This window comes from Semicossyphus pulcher, unplaced genomic scaffold, assembly GCF_022749685.1.
Source record: "Semicossyphus pulcher isolate SPU_LCO1_2020_fin unplaced genomic scaffold, fSemPul1.0.p SCAF_48, whole genome shotgun sequence".
NCBI classification, from domain to species: domain Eukaryota; kingdom Metazoa; phylum Chordata; class Actinopteri; order Labriformes; family Labridae; genus Semicossyphus; species Semicossyphus pulcher.
The window spans coordinates 276,663-302,500 of record NW_027211724.1 but is presented as its reverse complement, the minus strand read 5'-3'; the positions used below and the strand labels follow the sequence as shown (position 1 = coordinate 302,500).

At 43.7% G+C, this 25,838-nt stretch overlaps 1 protein-coding gene and 1 pseudogene across 5 annotated transcripts; one reads left to right on the top strand and one right to left on the bottom strand.

Annotated features, from left to right (window-relative positions):
• Positions 1-7,697: 7,697 nt before the first annotated feature.
• On the top strand, positions 7,698-15,763 carry LOC138608267 (serine/threonine-protein kinase SBK1-like; annotated as a pseudogene).
• Positions 14,998-25,678, bottom strand: LOC138608287 (transcription factor 20-like). 5 transcript variants are annotated; one of them, XM_069680830.1, is made up of 8 exons: positions 25,303-25,678; positions 22,852-24,752; positions 18,843-18,936; positions 18,668-18,717; positions 17,679-17,743; positions 17,111-17,484; positions 16,295-16,462; positions 14,998-16,052 (listed from the first exon to the last, which is right to left on the bottom strand). In XM_069680830.1, exons 2-5 carry the CDS (start codon positions 24,748-24,750, stop codon positions 17,702-17,704), a joined length of 2,085 nt encoding a protein of 694 aa, XP_069536931.1. In that variant the 5' UTR covers positions 24,751-24,752; positions 25,303-25,678; the 3' UTR covers positions 14,998-16,052; positions 16,295-16,462; positions 17,111-17,484; positions 17,679-17,701. The 5 variants fall into 5 exon arrangements, with proteins under 5 accessions (XP_069536931.1, XP_069536930.1, XP_069536929.1 ...); XM_069680829.1 differs by having other exon boundaries at positions 16,948-17,484; positions 25,357-25,678; XM_069680828.1 differs by having other exon boundaries at positions 16,272-16,462; positions 25,357-25,678.
• Positions 25,679-25,838: the final 160 nt, after the last annotated feature.

The window sequence follows — 25,838 nt, the reverse complement described above, 5'->3', positions numbered from 1 at the left end:
CTCTGGACGTTCAGGTAATGTAGACTCTGGTCGTTCAGGTAATGTAGACTCTGGACGTTCAGGTAACGTAGACTCTGTTTGTTCAGGTAATGTAGACTCTGGTCGTTAAAGTAATGTAGACTCTGGTCGTTCAGGTAATGTAGACTCTGGACGTTCAGGTGATGTAGACTCTGGTCGTTCAGGTAATGTAGACTCTGGTCGTTCAGGTAATGTAGACTCTGGTCGTTCAGGTAACGTAGACTCTGTTCGTTCAGGTAACGTAGACTCTGGTCGTTCAGGTAATGTAGACTCTGGACGTTCAGATCATGTAGACTCTGGTCGTTCAGGTAACGTAGACTCTGGACATTAAAGTAATGTAGACTCTGGTCGTTCAGGTAATGTAGACCTTGGACATTAAAGTAATGTAGCTCCGTTCGTTCAGGTAATGTAGACTCTGGTCGTTCAGGTAATGTAGACTCTGGTCGTTCAGGTAACGTAGACTCTGGTCGTTAAAGTAATGTAGACTCTGGACGTTCAGGTAATGTAGACTCTGGTCGTTCAGGTAACGTAGACTCTGGTCGTTCAGGTAATGTAGACTCTGGACGTTCAGGTAACGTAGACTCTGGACGTTCAGGTAATGTAGACTCTGGACATTAAAGTAATGTAGACTCTGTTCGTTCAGGTAATGTAGACTCTGGTCATTCAGGTAATGTAGACTCTGGTCGTTCAGGTAACGTAGACTCTGGTTGTTCAGGTAATGTGGACTCTGGTCGTTCAGGTAACGTAGACTCTGGTCGTTAAAGTAATGTAGACTCTGGACGTTCAGGTACTGTAGACTCTGGTTGTTCAGGTAATGTAGACTCTGGTCGTTCAGGTAACGTAGACTCTGGTCGTTCAGGTCATGTAGACTCTGGTCGTTCAGGTAACGTAGACTCTGGTTGTTAAAGTAATGTAGATTCTGGACGTTCAGGTAATGTAGACTCTGGACGTTCACGTAATGTAGACTCTGGACATTAAAGTAATGTAGACTCTGTTCGTTCAGGTAACGTAGACTCTGGTCGTTCAGGTAACGTAGACTCTGGTCGTTCAGGTGATGTAGACTCTGGTCGTTCAGGTAACGTAGACTCTGGTCGTTCAGGTAATGTAGACCTTGGACATTAAAGTAATGTAGCTCCGTTCGTTCAGGTAATGTAGACTCTGGTCGTTCAGGTAACGTAGACTCTGGTCGTTAAAGTAATGTAGACTCTGGACGTTCAGGTAATGTAGACTCTGATCGTTCAGGTAATGTAGACTCTGGTTGTTCAGGTAATATAGACTCTGGACGTTCAGGTGATGTAGACTCTGGTCGTTCAGGTAATGTAGACTCTGGTCGTTAAAGTAATGTAGACTCTGGTCGTTCAGGTGATGTAGACTCTGGTCGTTAAAGTAATGTAGACTCTGGTCATTCAGGTAATGTAGACTCTGTTCGTTCAGGTAATGTAGACTCTGTTCGTTCAGGTAATGTAGACTCTGGTCGTTAAAGTAATGTAGACTCTGGTCGTTCAGGTAATGTAGACTCTGTTCGTTCAGGTAATGTAGACTCTGGTCGTTCAGGTAACGTAGACTCTGGTCGTTCAGGTGATGTAGACTCTGGTCGTTAAAGTAATGTAGACTCTGGTCGTTAAAGTAACGTAGACTCTGGTCGTACAGGTAATGTAGACTCTGGTCGTTCAGGTAACGTAGACTCTGGTTGTTAAAGTAATGTAGACTATGGACGTTCAGGTAATGTAGACTCTGGTCGTTCAGGTAACGTAGACTCTGGTCGTTAAAGTAATGTAGACTCTGGTTGTTCAGGTAACGTAGACTCTGGTCGTTCAGGTAATGTAGACTCTGGACATTAAAGTAATGTAGACTCTGGTCGTTCAGGTAATGTAGACCTTGGACATTAAAGTAATGTAGCTCCGTTCGTTCAGGTAATGTAGACTCTGGACGTTCAGGTAATGTAGACTCTGGTCGTTCAGGTAACGTAGACTCTGGTCGTTAAAGTAATGTAGACTCTGGACGTTCAGGTAATGTAGACTCTGGTCGTTCAGGTAATGTAGACTCTGGTCGTTCAGGTAATGTAGACTCTGGACGTTCAGGTAACGTAGACTCTGGACGTTCAGGTAATGTAGACCCTGGACATTAAAGTAATGTAGACTCTGTTTGTTCAGGTAATGTAGACTCTGGTCATTCAGGTAATGTAGACTCTGGTCGTTCAGGTAACGTAGACTCTGGTTGTTCAGGTAATGTGGACTCTGGTCGTTCAGGTAACGTAGACTCTGGTCGTTAAAGTAATGTAGACTCTGGACGTTCAGGTCATGTAGACTCTGGTTATTCAGGTAATGTAGACTCTGGTCGTTCAGGTAACGTAGACTCTGGTCGTTCAGGTAATGTAGACTCTGGTCGTTCAGGTAACGTAGACTCTGGTTGTTAATGTAATGTAGACTCTGGACGTTCAGGTAATGTAGACTCTGGACGTTCACGTAATGTAGACTCTGGACATTAAAGTAATGTAGACTCTGTTCGTTCAGGTAATGTACACTCTGGTCGTTCAGGTAATGTAGACTCTGGTCGTTCAGGTAACGTAGACTCTGGTCGTTAAAGTAATGTAGACTCTGGACGTTCAGGGGTCCGTTTCACAAAGCAGGTTTATTGAAAACTCTGAGTCTGTTAACCCTGAAATGAGGGAAACTCTGAGTTTTCCGTTTAACAAAGGGAGGTAACTTAAGCTCTCGGTCAGTTACCGTAGTAACAGACTCTATGAACCTAACCGGGTCGCGAGCAGGTTTTCTTCAGGACACTCAGAGTTTCGCTCTGTCTCCTCCCTCTAGAATATAAAACCCTCATTACTTCCTCATTCATTCAGCCCGTCTCACGCGTGTGTTTGAGCGGTTACCGAATTAAAAGAAGAAACGTTGCGTCTCTGTGCTGCTCTGACCGCTTTGCAAAAGTCTTTTATAATTATGATTAAAAAAATCATGAGACAAATCTGTGTCAAAGTCATCATTTTTAGATTTTCCACCACCACTGCCGAGAGCGCTCAGATAAGACACCTTAAGTTATTGGATTTTCTTTTTTCAAACTAACACATTCATTTAATAAACATGAATTATAATGTATGTGAAGTCAGCATCATGTTAGGGATAAAGCTAATGCACATTAAAACAGCCACTGAATGATATTTAATCTGTTTGATATTTAAAATGTGATTGAAGTGCTTCCATGTACGTTTTTTTCTCCCGCTGGATTGCTCCTAAATTAATATAAATTTTAGCTTCCGGTCATGATTAAGTATTAAATAAATAGACCAGTTTAAACTTGCGCATTTACTCGAGCAGCAGTTTCTTCCCACGCCGCTTCTCTCTCTTTTGCAGCTGCAGCCGTGTTACTTTATTTTTCTAAAAACATGCTCGTATTCGCTGAATGTCCGCATGAGGATTTCGAGCTCCACTGGTGTGACGTAGGAGGACCTCTTTTTGTGTACCGTTGCCATGGTGAATCGTGGTATCGGGGTTCCATTAATGCTGACTTTTTACAGTCAGCGTGCACGCACTTAACTCCGGCTGAACCTGCTCAGAGTGGATTGAACTAACTCTGATCAGCTGTTCTGGAACCGAAAACTCAGAGTTTCCTATCTCAGAGTAGATTAACTCAGAGTTCAGGGTTAAACTCAGAGTTTGTTGAACCTTCTTTGTGAAACGGACCCCAGGTAATGTAGACTCTGGACGTTCACGTAATGTAGACTCTGGACATTAAAGTAATGTAGACTCTGTTCGTTCAGGTAATGTACACTCTGGTCGTTCAGGTAATGTAGACTCTGGTTGTTCAGGTAACGTAGATTAAAGCAGAGCAGAGCAGAGCGGGGGGTCAAAGCTCAAGATCGGGATTTTATGTGACATCTTTAGTTACTGTTCACATCCACAAAGCTGAAGAGTTTATTCATTATTATAAAAGATATTTTACTGACACAGGATCTGAGCTGACATAGACACAGGATCTGACCTGACATAGACACAGGATCTGACCCGAGATAGACACAGGATCTGACCCGACATAGACACAGGATCTGACCCGAGATAGACACAGGATCTGAGCCGACATAGACACAGGATCTGACCTGACATAGACACAGGATCTGACCCGAGATAGACACAGGATCTGACCCGACATAGACACAGGATCTGACCCGAGATAGACACAGGATCTGACCCGACATAGACACAGGATCTGACCCGACATAGACACAGGATCTGACCCGAGATAGACACAGGATCTGACCCGACATAGACACAGGATCTGACCTGACATAAAGTGATCAGATGAGGTCTGAATTAGAGAGCTGAGTTTTGTTGTAACATCATATTTGTTTTCTCCTGTTATCGGAGGAGGGGAGGAGGGGTAAGAGAGCAGGGCTACGAGCTAGCCCCCGAGGGCTCGTAGGCTAACCCCCGCAAACCTGCCATCCCAAGCGTCTTTCTTGCCAACTCCCGGTCTATTAACAACAAAATGGACAAGTTAGGACTGCAGATGACTTTGCACTGCCTGGATTAATGTGCGATGATAATAACAGAGACTTGGCTGGACTCGAACACCCCAGACACTGCTATGGAGGTGGCAGGCCACAAAGTCTACAGAGCAGACCAGACCATTCACTCCGGTAAGAGCAGAGGTAGATGATTGTGCATTTATATCAACAGTGGCTGATGCACTGACGCCAGGTTTATGGACACACACACTGTGTTCCACGCAAATAGAGTATCTGATGTTGAACTGTAGACCGTTTTACTTACCCAGGGAGTTTAAACCTGTCATCAAAACAGCTGTCTATGTACTGCCGCAAGCTAGGTGGAGAAGGCCCAGCAGAGACTCTACTTCCTTAGGAAGCTCAAGCAGGCTCACCTCCCACAACACCAGCTGATCAACTTCTATCAGGCCACCATTGAAAGCCTCCTTACCTACTGCTGCACAGTGTGGTTTGGCAGCTGCACAGTGTCTTTTCAATAAAACACAAGAAAAGAAGCACTAGACGGAGGAGTAACGTTACCAGTCTTTACTGTCGCGCATACTTTATGACAACATTACGACATTTACAGGCGCTTTCTGGCACATTTCTTCCACAGTCATGTAACAGCGGCAACACAACAGTGCCACCCTGTGGCCTGGAATAGTATTAGATTTCAGAACACAACATTTCCCCTTTTCTTAAAAATGTTACCTCTATATTAAACCCAGTGGGGTAATAGCAAAATGATTTCAAAACATAACTATCGACTGTAGTGATAACCCAGATGTCCCTGCTAATGCAACAGCATATTTGTCTTCTTATTCTCTGTTTTAAGCACTGTTACCACAACAGATTATAAGTCCCTCTTGAACTCTCAAGTAACATAGTCTTTGTGCCACGCTGTTTTTTGTTTCGCTGGCCCCTGTTTGGTACACTGTCACTTGGAGCAGGCTCCTCAAGCCTCTGTTCTGCAGCTGGAAGAGTGAAGGTCTCAGGTAACACTGACAGGTGTGAAGCATCCCAAGTCTTCCCATCAGTGAGTGTGTAGCTGTGAGGTCCTTTCTGCTGTGTCACTTTATGAGGCTCACTGAACTTAGGCTTTCCTTTCTTTACATGCACAGGGTTTCTCACACGCACAAGGCTTCCTGGGTGTAGCTTAGGAGCCTTGGCATGTCTCTTGGCATCAGTGTATGTTTTCATGTGTAGCTGTTTGTTTTTGACTCTGTCTCTCAGTTCATGGTCTCGAGCAGCTGTGACTTCAGGTTGGACAGAGAGTTTAGTTCTCATCTTTCTGCCATACATGAGCTGGAAGGGTGATATCCCCATGGTTGCATGTGGTGTAGCTCTATAGACTTGAAGGAACTCAGTGATATGAGCTTTCCATGGAGTTTTCTCTTTCTGAGCCGTAAGGATGCTTTCCTTTAACACCCTATTCAGCCTCTCTACTGCCCCATTTCCTTCTGGATGGTAGATTGTAGTCCTGATGTGTTGGATATCTCTTTCTTCCAGGAAAGAGGACAGTTCTGAGGAGGTAAACTGTGGGCCATTATCTGTTACTACAGTTATGGGATTCCCTTTTTTGCTAAACACCTTACTCATGAAGCGAATTACTGTAGCAGTGGTGCACTGTGGAGCAAAACACACCTCTGGCCACTTTGAGTAATAGTCCACCATGGTAATAGCAAACTTGCAGTCAGCAGGGCCAGTCTCGAATGGGCAGACAATGTCCAGTGCCAGCTTTTGCCAAGGTCCATCAGGCAGAGGCACTGGTGTCATCGGTGCAGGGGCAGTCCTTGTTGTTCTGTCATTCAGTTGACAGGGCACACATGTGGCAATGACAGACGTTACCTGAGCATCCATCCTGGGCCACCAATACAAGTCTCCGAGTCTTTGCTTGGTACGAACTATGCCTTGGTGGCTCTCATGCGCCAGGTGCACCATGTGTGAATGTTACTGTACTGGCACCACTAACCTGTAGCTCCCTCTTAAGACAAGTGACTCGTGGTTCATTCCTCACCTGTTAACAAGGCATCATGTCTGCTGGCAGGCCTTTAGAAGATGCAGGCCACCCTTGTGTCATGTAGTTGCGCAGCTGGCGTAACTCTGGGCAGGAAGAGCAGACATCAGTAAAGTCGGACATGGGGACGACAGTCAGAAGAACAGACACAGCAGCAACAGTCTCTGGCTCTATGTCTGGGGAGCAGTCTCTGTCGTATGGCAGTGGCAAACGAGAAAGGCAGTGTGCTGCATTGGTCTGTGCACCGGGCCTGTAGACAATGTCATAGTTGAAACAGAGTAGCCTGGCAGACCAGCGTGCTACTCTCATACCAGCCCTACCCATGCCTTTTGTATTCAGGAGTGTGGTTAAAGCCTGGTGATCAGTTCGCAAAGTGAATTTTGTTCCCCATTAGTAGGTCCTCCAGCGCTCTGTAGCCCAGACACAGGCCAATGCTTCTTTTTCCACCACCGAGTATTTCCTCTCAGCAGCACTCAGAGACCAAGAAGCAAATGACACTGTTCTTTCAGAGCCGTCTGGGTGTATGTGTGTAAGGACCTCGCCTATGCCATAGTCCGAGGCATCTGTGGACACTATGGTGGGCAGTGAGGGGTCAAACATGGCGAGTGCTTGACTGTCAGTAATAAGCAATTTTACCTGCTGGAAACTGCTCTGTGCATCATCAGTCCAGGTGAATGTAGTGTCACGTAGCACTGCTCTCATTGGCTCCACGACAGTTGCATAGTTCTGTATGAACTTGGAGTACCACGATGTCAGGCCAAGGAAAGATCTGAGAGAAGTGGCATCAGTGGGCGCTGGAGCATCACGAATAGCTACAATGTGGTCATCATTTGGCAGCAAACCGTCTTTAGTTTATTGTGTGGCCCAGGTAAGTCAGCTTATCCTGATTAAACTGGCATTTCTCTGTATTCAGACGTCATCCAGCTTCCTGTAGCCTGTGGAGTACAGCTTTCAGGCGTTTTTCATGATCAGCACGGCAGGATGAGTATACCATGATGTCATCAAGATATGCTTGAACTCCCAGCAGACCTTGCAGCACAATGGACACCATCTTCTGAAATGCTGGGGGCGCTGATGCGAGCCCATAGCAAACTCGCTTGTATCTGAACAGTCCTTCATGGATTATGGAAGCAGTCAGATCTCTGCTGTCCTCATGTAGGGGAACCTGATAGGTCGATGGTAGAGAACATGGTTGCTCCTCTGAGCTCTGAAAAGAGCTCCTCCATGTGTGGAATGGGGTAACTATCAAGTCACTATGGCCTTGTTGGGCTCTCTGAGATCTGAACACATGCGTATTCTAGTTGAATTCTTCCGCTGAGTCACCACAATCAGCGACACTCAGGGAGACGCGTCAATTTTCTCAATGATGTCGGCATCTAGTAGCCACTTTAACTCTGCAGAAACAGCATCTCTAACAGCAAAGGGCAACCTCCTTCATTTCTGTTGCATCGGTTTCACATCACCTCTGACTTTGACTTTGTGCACAAAACTTTTCACTCAGCCCATGGTAGATGGAGGCGGAGCAGTGGTGGCAGGTGGAGGTGAGGCTGTAATGGCAGATGTAGGTGGGGCTGTAATGGCAGGTGGAGGTGAAACGGTTATCTCCCTGACTTTCTGTTCTGCTTTGAGTATCACTCTGTTTCCCATGATGACAATGTCCAGTGCTTTGATTAAGTCCAACCCCAGCAGGAGTGAACCTGACTCCACCATGTAAAAGGAGGCTGCGGCAGACTGTCCATCATGATGTATCTGTGAGTCCAGTATACCCAGCACTGGAATTTTCTGTCTTGAGTATGTCACCAGAGGGATCTTTGCTTTTCTCAGGGGAATGTGACTGAATGAGTTCTCATAAACATGAGCTGGCAATATTGAGACTGACGAACCTGTATCCACTATCATCTCACACGGCTGCATATTTGGGAATGTGGCTAATTCCACTTCACACATTACTTTCTTCTCCACTGGTGCAGCATCTTGCAGAAATAATACAGTCAGCTCAGGAATAACAACCTCCCCCACTTCATGTTTCTGACGTGAGCGACACACTTTTGCAAAGTGCCCAGTCTTTTCACATGATTTGCATACTTTGTTTGTAGCAGGGCATTTTGTAGAATTTGCCAGGTATTTATCTGAGTCACATCTGTAACATTTTCGTGTGTGTGTAGACTTTGTTTCACCTTTTCTTTGGCCACCTGCACTGTTTGGACGGCCACCTTCCCTCCTTGGCAGCTTTTTAATCTCCCGTACTGGCGTTTCACTGCTTGAGAAAGCACTGACATCACGTGCAGCAGATTCCACTTGGTTTGCAATCTGTATGGCCTTATTCAGTGTTAGTTTATCTTCCAGTAATAAACGTTCATGTATGCGCCCACTGTAAGCCTTTTCGACATCTGCCGATAGTTTTTACTGAAGCTTGAAAATTATGTTGTCCTTGCATCCTTGACCGTGGAATTATACTGCAGTAAAAAGCCCTTCATGATGTCGTAGTGTGTTTGGAGGCCGGATTTTTTCCATCTGCGTTCTGCTCTCCTACAGTCTTGTTTACAGCTGCAAATGTTCTCATTAATCCAAGGCTGATTATTGTTAGATGATTTAGATCTGACTTTAACAGGTGCAATAGTATTTAGGGAGGACAAACACATAGAATTAAAGCAGTCAGTTGTCATTGGTGTTGGAGTATTCAGACAGGTGCTGACTTTGGCAATCAAACACTTGGCGGAACTTTGGGATACGAGTGCACACGGAGCTGGGAATTCTAAAAACACTCACTATGCCACCACCACGACCTCTGACCCTGGGCTGGTTGAAACAACCATAGTGAGGAGGACACAGTTCAACAAGTTGGCTTTGTTCAGTTGATTGCAACAAAGATTCAGTTAAAAACATAAAATCTCGGCTTGCAGAAAAAATGAAATCATTTCAAATGAAAGTCTCACTGGACAGAGATCTCTGTGCTCGGAGCTGAAGTTGAAATGTTTGTTTGGATCCTTAAAAGATTATTTAGATTACTGTGTAACATGTCCGGATTCTTGTTATTGACAGATCTATGCGTTATGATCACAGTATAAAAGGTCAGCTTCACCTGTGTGCTCTCTGCAGCCTGCTCTCACGTGCACTTTGACCTCTTGTTTGGTGCAGCAGGAGGTTACAGGATGAGAAAATCCGAGCTGTTTCAGCCGAAGCAACATAGCAGTAGGTCGGTTAGCTTTTTACGCAAATTTTGAAGTTTGTTCAACCAGCGAACATCTTACTTCAACAATCTGTCAATAACAAACACGATCCACGACGATTATGAACCAAGTGCTCATGGGCCTCTGTGGGTTAAACAAACAACATCCACAACATCTTTAGTTACGCAGAGAACACCTTGGCCGTCACCTTCTTAATCCCACTCCGGTTCAACCGGAGGAGCAAGACGGCACAAAACGACAAATCAGTGAGGCTGTGAAAATAGCCATCCTTCTGCTTCTGTCAGGGGATATTCATCAGCGTCCTGGCACTACAACAGCAGATGAAGCGTTTCTGAAAAGTCCACCTGCAACTCTACCTGTTCTCAGGTATGTAGTATTCTCAGAGACTATGCATGCTCTAATTTCACACGACAAACTCACCTTGTCCGACGTACTCTCCTTTATCACTCTCCCCAAGCTCTTTGGATGACCCAGCAGTTATCCAGCAGCATCTTACGCCCAACCTGACGCAGTCCATGGAGGACCATCCAGGCGGGCGTCACACACTGAACTCTCCGCGGGGAAAGCCGTCTTCTCCACCGCAGCCCTCAACCGGGGCCATCGGTGCCGAACTCAATGCTGCCTTCTCCCAGTGTACTAACCCGGGCCATCCTGTACTCCTACTGACCACACCGGTGGACCAGACAGCCACACAGGAGCATTGCTCAACTGACCTAGTGACTCAGACTGGTGGTCTTCAGGGCAGCAGAACAATCATCACCAGGCCATCTTGCTGGGTCACCGAGGACTTTTTCAACAGTCCTGACGAGTAACAACAGTGATTGTACGCCTGTGAGTCCACACGATATCCAGCCGAGTGACAAATACTGCTGGAACACGCCGCACAAACACGTGTACACCAAAAACAAACATGGGGTAGTAAAAACAGCAATCTGAATGAACTGTAAACAACTCGCAAATTATCTGGGATCCAGAAGCAAAGCAGAAGGGCATGTTAGGTAGACACCTAAATATATGAAGCTTCAAACCAAAAAGTGACCAGATAATCAGATTTTACTGCAGTCTAATTTAGATTTCCTTTGTTTATCACAAACTTGGCTCCATGATGAAGACATTCTTTTTACTGGACAAATTAAAAGCGGCGACTACAATGTCTCTAAACTTTCCACCTTCAGGCATGTTCAATACAGCAGTCAGACAAGCTTAGCTTAGCATGTGTGCAGCAGAGTGGACACTGACAGAAACAGAGGGGAGGATTTAAATATGACATGAATATAACACTTAAAACACTGCAAACAGCTAGCTTACAATTATTTATACAGCTGCTTCTCTCAGTTTTCACAAACCCTCACACCCTTATAGATATAAAATCTTCCCCAAACAAGCTACGCTAACGTAAGATTAGCTTGGAAGCTACAGCTAATAAATTGGTCAGTTTACTTGGTTAAATTTACACTGAGTGAAAGTGATGAGACGCTCCGACGTCTGTCTAAAAGCTAAGTTTTTAATGGCAGATATCTGACACAAAACTCTACAGTGCTGAGTGTGAATACAATGACCTAAAGCTCACAGTGAAGGATCAATGATTACTGTCACTGCAGATACACTGGAGGATCAATGATATCTGTCACACTGCAGATACACTGGAGGATCAATGATAACTGTCACACTGCAGATACACTGGAGGATCAATGATAACTGTCACACTGCAGATACACTGGAGGATCAATGATAACTGTCACACTGCAGATACACTGGAGGATCAATGATAACTGTCACACTTCAGATACACTGGAGGATCAATGATAACTGTCACACTGCAGATACACTGGAGGATCAATGATTACTGTCACACTGCAGATACACTGGAGGATCAATGATATCTGTCACACTGCAGATACACAGGAGGATCAATGATAATGTTCACACTGCAGATACACTGGAGGATCAATGATAACTGTCACACTGCAGATACACTGGAGGATCAATGATAACGTTCACACTGCAGATACACTGGAGGATCAATGATAACTGTCACACTGCAGATACACTGGAGGATCAATGATAACTGTCACACTGGAGGATCAATGATAACTGTCACACTGCAGATACACTGGTGGATCAATGATAATGTTCACTCTGCAGATACACTGGAGGATCAGTGATAACTGTCACACTGCAGATACACTGGAGGATCAGTGATAACTGTCACACTGCAGATACACTGGAGGATCAATGATAACGTTCACACTGCAGATATACTGGAGGATCAATGATAAATGTCACACTGCAGATACACTGGAGGATCAATGATAACTGTCACACTGCAGATACACTGCAGGATCAATGATAACTGTCACACTGCAGATACACTGGAGGATCAATGATAACTGTCACACTGGAGGATCAATGATAACTGTCACACTGCAGATACACTGGAGGATCAATGATAACGTTCACTCTACAGATACACTGGAGGATCAATGATAACTGTCACACTGCAGATACACTGGAGGATCAATGATAACGTTCACTCTGCAGATACACTGGAGGATCAATGATAACTGTCACACTGCAGATACACTGGAGGATCAATGATAACGTTCACTCTGCAGATACACTGGAGGATCAATGATTACTGTCACACTGCAGATACACTGGAGGATCAATGATAACTGTCACACTGCAGATACACTGGAGCATCAATGATAACTGTCACACTGCATATACACTGGAGGATCAATGATTACTGTCACACTGCAGATACACTGGAGGATCAATGATATCTGTCACACTGCAGATACACTGGAGGATCAATGATAACGTTCACACTGCAGATACACTGGAGGATCAATGATAACTGTCACACTGCAGATACACTGGAGGATCAATGATAACTGTCACACTGCAGATACACTGGTGGATCAATGATATCTGTCACACTGCAGATACACTGGTGGATCAATGATAACGTTCACACTGCAGATACACTGGAGGATCAATGATAACTGTCACACTGCAGATACACTGGAGGATCAATGATAACGTTCACACTGCAGATACACTGGAGGATCAATGATAACGTTCACACTGCAGATACACTGGAGGATCAATGATAACTGTCACACTGCAGATACACTGGAGGATCAATGATAACGTTCACACTGCAGATACACTGGAGGATCAATGATATCTGTCACACTGCAGATACACTGGTGGATCAATGATTACTGTCACACTGCAGATACACTGGTGGATCAATGATAACGTTCACACTGCAGATACACTGGTGGATCAATGATAACGTTCACACTGCAGATACACTGGAGGATCAATGATATCTGTCACACTGCAGATACACTGGAGGATCAATGATAACTGTCACACTGCAGATACACTGGAGGATCAATGATAACGTTCACACTGCAGATACACTGGAGGATCAATGATTACTGTCACACTGCAGATACACTGGTGGATCAATGATAACGTTCACACTGCAGATACACTGGAGGATCAATGATAACTGTCACACTGCAGATACACTGGAGGATCAATGATAACTGTCACACTGCAGATACACTGGAGGATCAATGATAACGTTCACACTGCAGATACACTGGAGGATCAATGATAACTGTCACACTGCAGATACACTGGAGGATCAATGATAACTGTCACACTGCAGATACACTGGAGGATCAGAGCTAAAGCATCATGTTTTATTTCCCCTCATGAAACAATCTGTGCTCAGGTTAAATTTCACTGTATTTTTAAATGTAGGCCATCTTCCTGCAGTGATTTAGCTCAGATCCAGACAGGATGTGTCATCACTTAACTGATATAAAATTTGTTCAACCTTTCACATTAAAAGCCCAAATGTCGACCATCTGCTGCGGCTGCTAACACTCAGACTGATTCCTGACCTGTTCAGCCTGTAAAATGTGGTGAGACCAAATCAATACAGAAAAATATAATGTCTTTATATTTAATCTGAAAAAGCAGACGAGTCGTCCTGCTCTCTTTGAGAACACCACGTGTCTGCTGGAGGACACCAAGAGTTTCAATCTCTGTGAACTCATTTCATTTAGCCACATTGGAGGTTTTTAATTATTCATCCAGTTTTGAAATAATTATAATTCACTTTTCTGAACACAATCATGCAGCTGTGGAATGAATCAAACAACAGGTTCTGTAACACTTGATGTTTTTTTTTCAGGCACTAAAATGGCGCTGAAGTTTCTGAGGAAGAAGACGACGAAGCTGAAGAGTTTCCTGAGAGAGTACAGCATGTCGCTCTACCTGTCGCCCTGCCCCTTCCTCATCAACATGTTTGGCATTGCCTTTGAAACCGACGACTACGTGTTCGCTCAGGAGTACGCGCTCGCTGGAGATCTGTTCGACATCATCCCACCTCAGGTGACTCAGCCGTGTTAAAACAATCTCTGTGGTTAGCCACACGCTAGCTACTTTTATAACAGCTTTAAAGTTTAATGACTGAGTATTTATATTTGAAGCTTGTGTTTATCGCAGACTTTATTTCAGGCGTGTAACTACAAACTGTAAAAAAAAAACCTTTGACTCTTGAGTCCAGGGAACAGGAAGTGCTAACATGCTAACTCATCCGTGCACACGTTGTTAAACTGCAGGAGTCCTTGTGGTTTGATTCCCCTCACTGTTCTTCTCTGTGTTCAGGTTGGAGTCCCAGAGACGGTGGTGAAGCGTTGCGTCCACCAGGTGGCCATCGCCCTAGACTACCTGCACTGTAAGAAGCTGGTGCACAGAGACATCAAACCCAAGAATGTGCTGATCTTTGACAAAGAGTGTAGGAAGGTGAAGCTGTCAGACTTTGGCATGACGTGGCAGGCTGCACAGCGCCCGAGCTGTGCGACATGTCACGGCACAAAGGCTTCTGTGTGGACTTCAGCATGGATGTATGGGCGTTCGGTGTGCTGCTGTTCTGCATGCTGACAGGAAACTTCCCCTGGGAGAAGGCCCCGCCCATTGACGCCTTCCACGAAGAGTTTGTGCGCTGGCAGCGCCGCTGGACCGCCACAGTGCCATTGCAGTGGCGTCGCTTCACGGATGATGCTCTGCGGATGTTTCGTTGGCTCCTGTCCATCAAGCAGGAGCGCCGCTGCTCCGTCAAAGATGTCTTCAGCTTCTTCAGCCACAGCTGGATGTTGGACACGCAGAACGGGAACACCGGCTGCAGTTTGACGAACGCGACACTGCCTCTGGACATCAGCTGCTCCTCTTCTGAGGAGGATGTGTTGGTGGACAGACTGAAGCAGCAGAGTCTGGCGTCGAACATCAGCATTGTGATGGTCACCCACAACTCCTCCATGTCGGCAAATAGCTCGCCATCCTCCTCTGGCAGCTACAAGCGCGCTGTAGAAGAAATTAATAATCTTCAGGTCCGATTCAGTGGCTGGTTCAGATGAGTTTTATTCACTGCGCAGTGGAGAGAGATCATCACAGCAAGTTGTAGAAAACCTCTCTGACTAGAGTCAGCTCTAGTCAGATTATATATCTTGGGTCACAGTAAACAAAGGGCTAACCAAAAGGGCTATGCTTATTGAAATCGAGCAACAAAGGGCAATACACAACCAAGATGAAAGAAGCTACGGTGTCATTCTCAGAGGGGGGTGTCTGGGGGACCAAACTAACAAGAGGGTTCAAGCTAGCTTCTCGAGGCTCATACAGTGGTCTTAGGTGTGAAGAACTCACAGTCTGATGGCTAAACACATGTATAGAAGGAAGTTAATCACAGGGGTTCCTTTGGAAACATCAAAACCTTGATTAACACTGATGTGATCGCAGGAAGGAAAAAGAATACACTCTGATGTTGTTCAGCTCTGAAGTTACAATTTGTTGAGACAATTTAACTAAAAGTAGAAAGGTGGAACGAATTGTGAAGAAAACCATAATTATTTAAGATGTTAAGAAATACAGAATTAAAGCTATAAATTCTGTTTCCACAGCGCCAAGCGAGAAAACAACGAGCGAGCCCGCATCCTGGTGACCATGCCCATCGAGATCTGTGGGTGAGGTGCCGGTGCAGCGTTAGAGGACATCTACTCGACACATCTACTCAAGGAGGGGAGGAAGGACGGGCAGGAAGGAGGAAGCGATTCGGCTGGTTCTTCACCTGCTGTCTGACGTCGCAGCTTCACTTTAATTAACCGATTAATTTCTGATGAAGACGAGCTCAGATGAGATGAGCAGAGACGATCAGGAGCCTCCGGTCAGGATTAAACTTCAGTTTGACACAGAAACCTTCACAATCAGAAGCAATATGTTCAAATGTCTGTAATAATCCAGATCCTGCAAAAATTATCTGTGAAGAAGAAGAAGAAGAAGAAGAAGAAGAAGAGGAGGAAGAGGAAGAGGTGGCTTCAGTAAAGATGATGTCTGATTGTTCTGTGTTTAACGTCGTCACATTTCGTGTCTGTAAAGTGTTTTTTCTTATTTTTTTTCTGAAATGTATTTCTGTCAGATGAAAATATTTGATTTTGTTTTAAAGTTTTCTTTTTCTGAGGAATTAAATGTTATTTACTGTAGAAGCAGCTGATTTCCTACATTTGATTTAAATCGTCATCCAGTTGTTGAAAGACTCTTCTCCATCTTAAAATGTCTCTTTCACGTCGACCTGTGACGTGGAAGCCGTCCGTGCAGCAGCACACAGCAGTCGTGGGTGAACAGCTCCTGGTTGGCAGCGATGGTGGATCTCAGTCGTTCACTTTAAGGCTTCAGGAGACGACAAACAGGAGAAAAATCTACTTTAAGTCTCGTGAATAATCCTCATGTTGTTTCACACATGGTTAGTAAAGTTTTCTTTATTAACACTTTTTATTCCTGCTGTGAAATTAATTATGAGACTTAAACCCTGAAAATGTGACACCAGATTTGTTTAGTGTTTGTGGATGAACCTGTTTCCTAAGAGGCTCTTTAGTGTTTAGCATGATGTGATGTAACTGTGTGAAAATGTATTGAATAAAATCCCAGAGAAATTAAATCGTTTTCATTTTAAATTCAGCTGAGATGAGAATATTTGACACCACTATTTGTCTGGAGGCTAAATATGAAGCTACAGCTAGCAGCCGGTTAGCTTATGTCTTAACGTATTGTAACGTAATGTATTAACGTTAGCTAGTGTATTTTAGCTCCCTGTCCAACCCAAATAAAAATCCACCTAAAAAAACTCAGATTATAACATGTTGAATCCTTCCCACCTTTCTTATCAATGTTTCTAAGGTTTTTTTTTATCTCGACAGAAGAGTCACATGATGTTGCTGTGACGCGTCTTCTCAGCTGTTGTTGATGCAGATTGGATCGTCCTGTCAGATATACATATATACATATATGTAGATATATACATTATACATATACACTCACCGGCCACTGAACAATCTAATGTAATCCAACACACCAGCTCAGCCATAAGATCTGCTTTCATGTTGCCTGTAATGTGCAGGCTCTTTTCTAATCTGTCATAGAGGTCTTCAATGATTTCAGCATCAAGTTCATCATCGCTGCTGTAACGCTGATAGAAAAGTACAAACACGTGTTTTATATAAAGATTATATTTTATACAACAGATCATTTAAACTCTCATGTTGTTATTCACTGTGTTTGAGTCCTAAACAAGGGGAATAAATAGCCACACACACACACACACACACACACACACACACACTCAGTAATCAGTGTTATAAAAGATGTGAAATCAGGCAGAACAAGTCGATCCCTGAGCAGATCTGTGGATCCTCCTGAAAAAAGAGAAACAAATCATATTAAAGGTTAAAAACACAAAGATAAAAACACCTGAATACTGTTCAACAGTTTACGACTATTCATTACATCATTTAGCTAACAGCTAACTGTCCATGACTATTAGCTTTAACGGTTAGCTTTAACTATAGATCCTTCTATGTCAGTATTTCTTTGTCAGAAGATGCCACACCTCCAGAGTCGCCTGTCTCTCTGTCATCTCCGGTGTCGTCTGGTTCCTCGGGGGAACGTTTTGTTCTGTTGGACACAAAAAACAACAACTTCAAATTAACTTAAATATTTTATAGAGGAGGAAGTTATGTCATAAATATCAGGAAACGGTCAGGGTCGGAGGTCATACTGTGTGGCTGCTGAATCAGCCCTGACATTAGGCTCGTTCGAGATGACTGCCGGCTCGCCTCGACAACAGACCAGAGTAGCCGATTGCAGTCGGGGGAGGGGTCATAAAGTCGGACACTTCTTTGTTGACCAGCTTGCCGCTCGCCTCATGCAGCACCTGAGATGCTAACAGCTCACTGTGAACTGATGTGAATACAGTCTTCAGCTGTTGTTGTTATTTTAATTGTATTCAGGCGTTTGTACACCGAGACCTTCTTCAAATCATTTCTCATTCTATTTTCTTCAGGGGTTTTGATAGTTATTTCACCATTGCAGATCTGTTTATTCAGACAGCGTTCATGAGGAATGTGTGAAGCGTCACAGCGTGAGTGCTTTGATAAACCCGTTTGGTGTCTGTCGGACACTTCATCAAGTTTCATCAATAAAGATGAATAAGACAGACGTCTCATCACTTCCTTGTGGGGGGTGTCAAAGCTTTTTTCAGCCAGTAGGCGCTTCACTCAAACCAGAGCAAGTCTTTTCCCATCATGCACGGCGTTGTGCAGTTGGTGGAGCGCGGCGCCTGGCCCTGAAAACTGCGACCGCCTCGCTCCCACGAGACATCGAAGCCTCGCACAGTCGGGTTTTCAGAGCATGTCGGACAACATGCTAACAATCATGCAATGTGCTTGGCCAGGGGGCGATCGATTCTGCGCAGGCTTCACACATCTCCAACGAGCCTAGTACTTCATCTGTCTCCCTCATGCAGTAACAGTACACAGGAGAAAGAGACAGCAGCGCCCCCCAGAGGCCCAGCAGCTCCTCACACTCATCTCTGTTTACCTTGTGCTCCGGACATCGAACCGAGAAGTTCTCTTCATTTAACAAACAGCCTGAAACATACACACACACACACACACACACACACACACACACACGCAGCATTAATACATGAGGAATAATATTACATAAATAAATATAAATATATCTTTATATTGTGAAAGGTTTAAAGCTGTACCTGAGTGAAGGGCACACCTGTAGTGGTAGTTTGTGTGACAGCCCTTCTGGAAACATCCCATAATAGCACCTGTGTGTCTGCAGGCTGAACACACCTGAGACACAGACACAGAGGAAACAAGATGGCATCTGTTCCTGATGTTTGACTGTTTCACTGTTAAACGTTAGAGTCTGTTTAATCGCTAACCCTAACCCAAACCCTGTCGCTCGCTTACAAACAGCAACAGAAATGTCTCCTGCCTACCTGAACGCCCTCATCCAGCTCTACACTCCGTCCCGCCCACTACGCTCTGCCAATGAAAGACTAGACTCTTCTCCTCTGTTGCCCCCCGGCGGTGGAACGAGCTACCAAACTCCATTCGGTCCGCAGAGTCCCTTTCACCTTTCAGAAGAAGCTAAAGACCCAGCTCTATATGAACACCTCTGACCTTAATGATGTTGATGATGATGACATTGAGGAACCGTCTTTGAAACGTGTTTATAACATGTTTATAACGTGTTTGAGACATGTTTGAGACGTGTTTATAACATATTTGAAACGTGTTTGAAACGTGTTTGAGACATGTTTATAACGTGTTTGAGACATGTTTATAACGTGTTTGAGACATGTTTGAGACATGTTTGAGACGTGTTTATAACATATTTGAAACGTGTTTGAAACGTTTGAGACATGTTTGAAACGTGTTTGAGACATGTTTGAAACGTGTTTATAACGTGTTTGAGGCATGTTTATAACGTGTTTGAGACATGTTTGAAACGTGTTTGAGACGTGTTTATAACATATTTGAAACGTGTTTATAGCATGTTTGAAACGTGTTTGAGACATGTTTATAACGTGTTTGAGACATGTTTGAGACATGTTTGAGACGTGTTTATAACATATTTGAAACGTGTTTGAAACGTTTGAGACATGTTTGAGACGTGTTTATAACATATTTGAAATGTGTTTGAAACGTTTGAGACATGTTTGAAACGTGTTTGAGACATGTTTGAAACGTGTTTATAACGTGTTTGAGGCATGTTTATAACGTGTTTGAGACATGTTTGAGACGTGTTTATAACATATTTGAAACGTGTTTGAAACGTGTTTGAGACGTGTTTATAACATATTTGAAACGTGTTTATAGCATGTTTGAAACGTGTTTGAGACATGTTTATAACGTGTTTGAGACATGTTTGAGACATGTTTGAGACGTGTTTATAACATATTTGAAACGTGTTTATAGCATGTTTGAAACGTGTTTATAGCATGTTTGAAACGTGTTTGAGACATGTTTATAACGTGTTTGAGACATGTTTGAGACATGTTTGAGACGTGTTTATAACATATTTGAAACGTGTTTGAAACGTTTGAGACATGTTTGAGACGTGTTTATAACATATTTGAAACGTGTTTATAGCATGTTTGAAACGTGTTTGAGACATGTTTATAACGTGTTTGAGACATGTTTGAGACATGTTTGAGACGTGTTTATAACATATTTGAAACGTGTTTGAAACGTTTGAGACATGTTTGAGACGTGTTTATAACATATTTGAAATGTGTTTGAGACATGTTTGAGACGTGTTTATAACATATTTGAAATGTGTTTGAAACGTGTTTATAGCATGTTTGAAACGTGTTTGAGACATGTTTATAACGTGTTTGAGGCATGTTTATAACGTGTTTGAGACATGTTTGAAACGTGTTTAAGACATGTTTGAAACGTGTTCATAACGTGTTTGAGGCATGTTTATAACGTGTTTATAACATGTTTGAAACGTGTTTATAACGTGTTTGAGACATGTTTGAGACATGTTTATAACGTGTTTGAGACATGTTTGAAACGTGTTTGAGACATGTTTGAAACGTGTTTATAACGTGTTTGAGGCATGTTTATAACGTGTTTGAGACATGTTTGAAACGCGTTTATAACGTGTTTGAGGCATGTTTATAACGTGTTTGAGACATGTTTATAACGTGTTTGAGACATGTTTGAAACGTGTTTATAACGTGTTTGAGACATGTTTGAAACGTGTTTATAACGTGTTTGAGGCATGTTTATAACGTGTTTGAGACATGTTTGAAACGTGTTTCAGACATGTTTGAAACGTGTTTATAACGTGTTTGAGGCATGTTTATAACGTGTTTGAGACATGTTTGAAACGTGTTTGAGACATGTTTGAAACGTGTTTATAACGTGTTTGAGACATGTTTGAAACGTGTTTATAACGTGTTTGAGGCATGTTTATAACATGTTTGAGACATGTTTGAAACGTGTTTGAGACATGTTTGAAACGTGTTTGTAACGTGTTTGAGACATGTTTATAACGTGTTTGAGACATGTTTGAAACATGTTTGAGACATGTTTATAACGTGTTTGACACATGTTTGAAACGTGTTTGAGACATGTTTGAAACGTGTTTATAACATATTTGAAACGTGTTTATAACATGTCTGAAACGTGTTTGAGACATGTTTATAACTTGTTTGAGACATGTTTGAAATGTGTTTGAGACATGTTTATAACATGTTTAAGACATGTTTATAACGTGTTTGAGACATGTTTATAACGTGTTTGAGACATGTTTGAAAGTGTTTGAGACATGTTTATAACGTGTTTGAGACATGTTTGAAAGTGTTTGAGACAAGTTTATAACCTGTTTCAGACATGTTTGAAAGTGTTTGAGACATGTTTATAACGTGTTTGAGACATGTTTGAAATGTGTTTGAGACATGTTTATAACATGTTTAAGACATGTTTATAACGTGTTTGAGACATGTTTGAAAGTGTTTGAGACATGTTTATAACGTGTTTGAGACATGTTTATACCGTGTTTGAGATATGTTTGAAACGTGTTTGAGACATGTTTGAAAAGTGTTCATAACGTGTTTGAGGCATGTTTATAACGTGTTTATAACATGTTTGAAACGTGTTTGAGATATGTTTGAAACGTGTTTGAGACATGTTTGAGACATGTTTATAACGTATTTGAAACGTGTTTATAACGTGTTTGAGGCATGTTTATAATGTGTTTGAGACATGTTTGAAACGTGTTTATAACATATTTGAAACGTGTTTGAAACGTGTTTGAGACATGTTTGAAACGTGTTTGAAAGTGTTTGAGACATGTTTGAAACGTGTTTGAAAGTGTTTGAGACATGTTTGAAACGTGTTTATAACATATTTGAAACGTGTTTGAAAGTGTTTGAGACATGTTTGAAACGTGTTTATAACATATTTGAGACATGTTTATAACGTGTTTGAGACATGTTTGAAACATGTTTATAACATATTTGAAACGTGTTTATAACATGTTTAAGACATGTTTATAACATGTTTAAGACATGTTTGAAAGTGTTTGAGACATGTTTATAACGTGTTTGAGAAATGTTTGAAAGTGTTTGAGACATGTTTATAACGTGTTTGAGACATGTTTGAAAGTGTTTGAGACATGTTTATAACGTGTTTATAACGTCAGATGACTAACAAATGTTAAAGTGACTTCTCAAAGTTATTTAAAAGGTTCATCAATAAAACAAACTTTAGATAAAAGACAACAGAAAGTAATCATTAACATCACAACAATGGTTTTAAGTCTGTTTGCTCGGCAGCAGATCAGAGGTGTAAGAGAGAGAATCCAGGTTTAAAAGATTTAAATAAACTTTACAGCTGATCATCATGTGACTCATTCTGGTGTTAATCTAACACAGACATTGAAATATTCAAAATGTGCTGCTCGTCTTAAACAGGACGTCACCCTGAGCTTTAAGACTTTAATTTATAAATAATTAATGAAAATAAATAATCAGATTGTTAGATAATGAAATAAATCACCTACTGATAAGTATTAAACTATAAATATATAATTACATACATATATACACACACACACACAAAAGTATAAATCTGTGTGTGCGAGAATGTGTGAGAATCTGCTCTAACACTTTAACCCTGGTGTTCCCTTCGTGCTGTAAACTGCTCGTTCACTCAGCACGTCTCCACACTGATCTGATCGTCCTCACTCACAGTTTGCCGAGCGAGCCAGGCCGCCTCCTGCAGCCCGTACAGCTTCCCTCGGACCAGGAAGACTCCGGCAGACCAGATCCCACAGTCCTCGTGGATCCAGCACTCTTCCAGGTAAGAAGACACCTGAGGGGGCGGAGCTTCGTCTGCAAAGCAATGGCTGTCTGTGAGTCCATGTGAACCGTCTGTCTGCTCAGTCCTGCAGCTCTGCGACTGGTCCTGGTTCTGAATCTGGCCCTGGTTCTTATCGTATTCCTGGCCCTGGTATTCCACAGACGGGCCAACGGGGTAGTACGGGCCGTGGAGGTCCCCGAGACTCATTGCATTGGCAGTCTGACCACACAGGCAGCAGTGCAGTGAGGTCTGAGCCTGGCTCTGTGATCCGGACCGACCCGGCTGGAAACAGGACGAGTTTGGGACGAACCCAGACAGAGACCCGGTCCTGGTCTGCTGCGATCCTCCTCTGCTGCTCCTCATTGCCTCCTCCTCCTCCTCCTGGTAGTTTACTACGATGCACCTCGTCTGCTCCACGTGAACGAAGGGACAGAAAGACCCAGACTTCCTCTCCTTCCTCTTCTTCTTCTCCTCTCGGACGTTCACACATCTGAGTTTGATTTCTGGCTCTGTGGGAGGGAACCGAGCGGGCGGTCCGGCCTTTGAGCGACGTTTCTTCCTCTGTCTCACCACAGTTTGTTTTTTGTTTTCTGACACTTTATTTTGAAGGTCTGATTTGATTCTGCTGTTTGGTTTTTGCACAGTTTGTCGTAACGTTTTAATTGTGCAAACAGCAAGTGGCTTCTTCCGTTTACGACTGATGCTTTTGGACACTCTGCTGTGAGGCAGCGTCTCTGTCTGCGGGGACTTCCTGTCTGTCTGTGTGTCTACCCCAGACTCATCTGAGTTGCTGCTCAGTCTCTGTGACTGGTTGGGCTGTGAGAGCGACTGGTCTGAGCTGGACAACCTGGCTGCGTACTCCATCGCGTCGTCCGAGTCGCAGCTCTCGTTGTAAATTCCCACTGCGTCGTTCTTGGCTCGTCTCCTCAGGCGGAGCCGCGACGCGCTACAGGAAGACGCAGGAACCTCAGAGACAGACTTCCTAATTCTGGAGCTGCGTCTGACCTCTCTGTGAGGAGCTTTGCCTTCCTCGCTCTGAGGAGTTGCTCTCTTCTTACAGGGAAACGTCTTCTTCTCTTCAGAGACTGAAACCTCGATGACGTCACTGTCGTCACTGGAAGCGTCCACAGACTCTGCTGTGTTTCTGTACGCAGCGCTGAGGTCCGACAGGAGGACGACGGGCCGCGTGTGATGGACAGGGATGTCCACTGAGCTGTCCGAGGAGTCTTCAGAGTATGAGCTGTCAGGGCTCGGGGAGCTCAGGGGCTGGGGGAGGTGGTAGCAACCTCGTCCCTCGTCCAGCGAGGACACAGCGGGGGACAGTGGCTCCACGATGTGTCTCACGCCATCCTGGATGAAGGGACTGCATAAGATCGGCTCTTTGGACGAGGACACAAGGAAGATGACGTCCGAGCCGCTGTCGCTCTCTTCCCCCCCACTGCTCTCAGGACCTGGACCCCCTGACTGGTCCGGTCCGTAGAAGCCCGGATGCCACAGGTTCCCGTGGTCTCGGTAAAGATCGAGTCTAGGAGCGAGTGTCGGGTTCATGTAGTTACCCAGAGACTCTGGGCTCTGGTCCATGTCCCTGCAGTGGACAGGTGGACCCGGGGAGGTGTAGGAGGACGAGGCTCTGGATCTGAACGAGGAGCTGATCTCTGTGCTGGGGGGGCGGCGGTGGTACCACTCCGGCTTCTTGGCTTCAGCGTGGCGGGTGGTCAGGGGGGGGACGGAGAAACCCTTCGACAGGTCCATCACCAGAAGAGACGGATCCTGAGAGGACACGTCCATCACTGCAGGACAAACAACAGTAACATCACTGACAGGTGTTCATTTACACCTGGTCATTTATTTCACAGACTGAGCACCACTGCACTGACTGCACCTCATACAATTATTCACATAATAAACCTGTGTGTGTGTGTGTGTGTGTGTGTGTGGTTTAAACATGCATTTACACAGAAACATGTAATGTTAAAACACACATGGTGTGGCACTGTGACATATTATGAGTAATATTACACATGGTTATTATTAATAAATGTATACAGATAAAAAGGACACATATACATACATATATAATTGTGTATTAAACGTACAAATGTATTTAACTATAGTACAATAACACACTAGATTAGATATGCGTACACAAAGTAAAAGTACTAATGTTATAAAATATGTATAATATAATATGGATATGAATAGTATGTGAATATACAAGAATGTACATATCTACTTATATTATTATTAACACGCACAGCTATCAGGACGTTCAGCTGGTAATAAGAGCTGTGAACAGGTAGGCCCGTTTAAAGGTGAAATCACCTGCCTGTAAAGACTTACAGCAGGTGTTTGGTCTGTTTAACCCGGGTTAGTGTGAGATATCTCAGGTCTCACCGGCGTGTCGGAGGTCCTCACTCAGCGGGGATAGATGGTGACTCTGCCCGTCACGCAGGTCTGTAGCTGGGTTAGCTAACACGCCTCTCCAGGCCCATCATCATCATCATCATCATCATCACTGCATGTAAACAACAGCAGCCACAGCGCGAGCTCATGCTAGCTGGCTGGCTAACATTAGCCTGCTAAGCTAGCTCCAAACGGAGACGACAAACTCGACGCGAAAAACATTTCAGCTGACAAACAGCGAGCCGAGATCACATCCCGCCATCACTGCTGCTGGTTTTAAAGTTCTCATCATGGACACCTTCTTCTTCAGCTTCAAGACATACCGAGACAACCTGCATGACACCGGAAGAGAACGACGAGCCTTCAAAATAAGAGATCCAAGATGGCTGCCAAACTCATTTCACCATTCTTGCCCAGGAATAGTAAAGTCTGAGTAAATGTACATATAGTGAATTTCCACCACTTACTAACAG

Bases quoted from the DNA above. Each gene is read 5' to 3' on its own strand.
- LOC138608287 (XM_069680830.1), bottom strand. From the start codon at position 24,750: ATGGACGTGTCCTCTCAGGATCCGTCTCTTCTGGTGATGGACCTGTCG. The intron at 18,937-22,851 runs GTGAGTGAGGAC...TCTGTGTCTCAG, and splicing joins CCTGGCTCGCTCGGCAAACT to GTGTGTTCAGCCTGCAGACA. The intron at 17,744-18,667 runs GTAAACAGAGAT...TGTGTCCAACAG, and splicing joins TTCGATGTCCGGAGCACAAG to AACAAAACGTTCCCCCGAGG.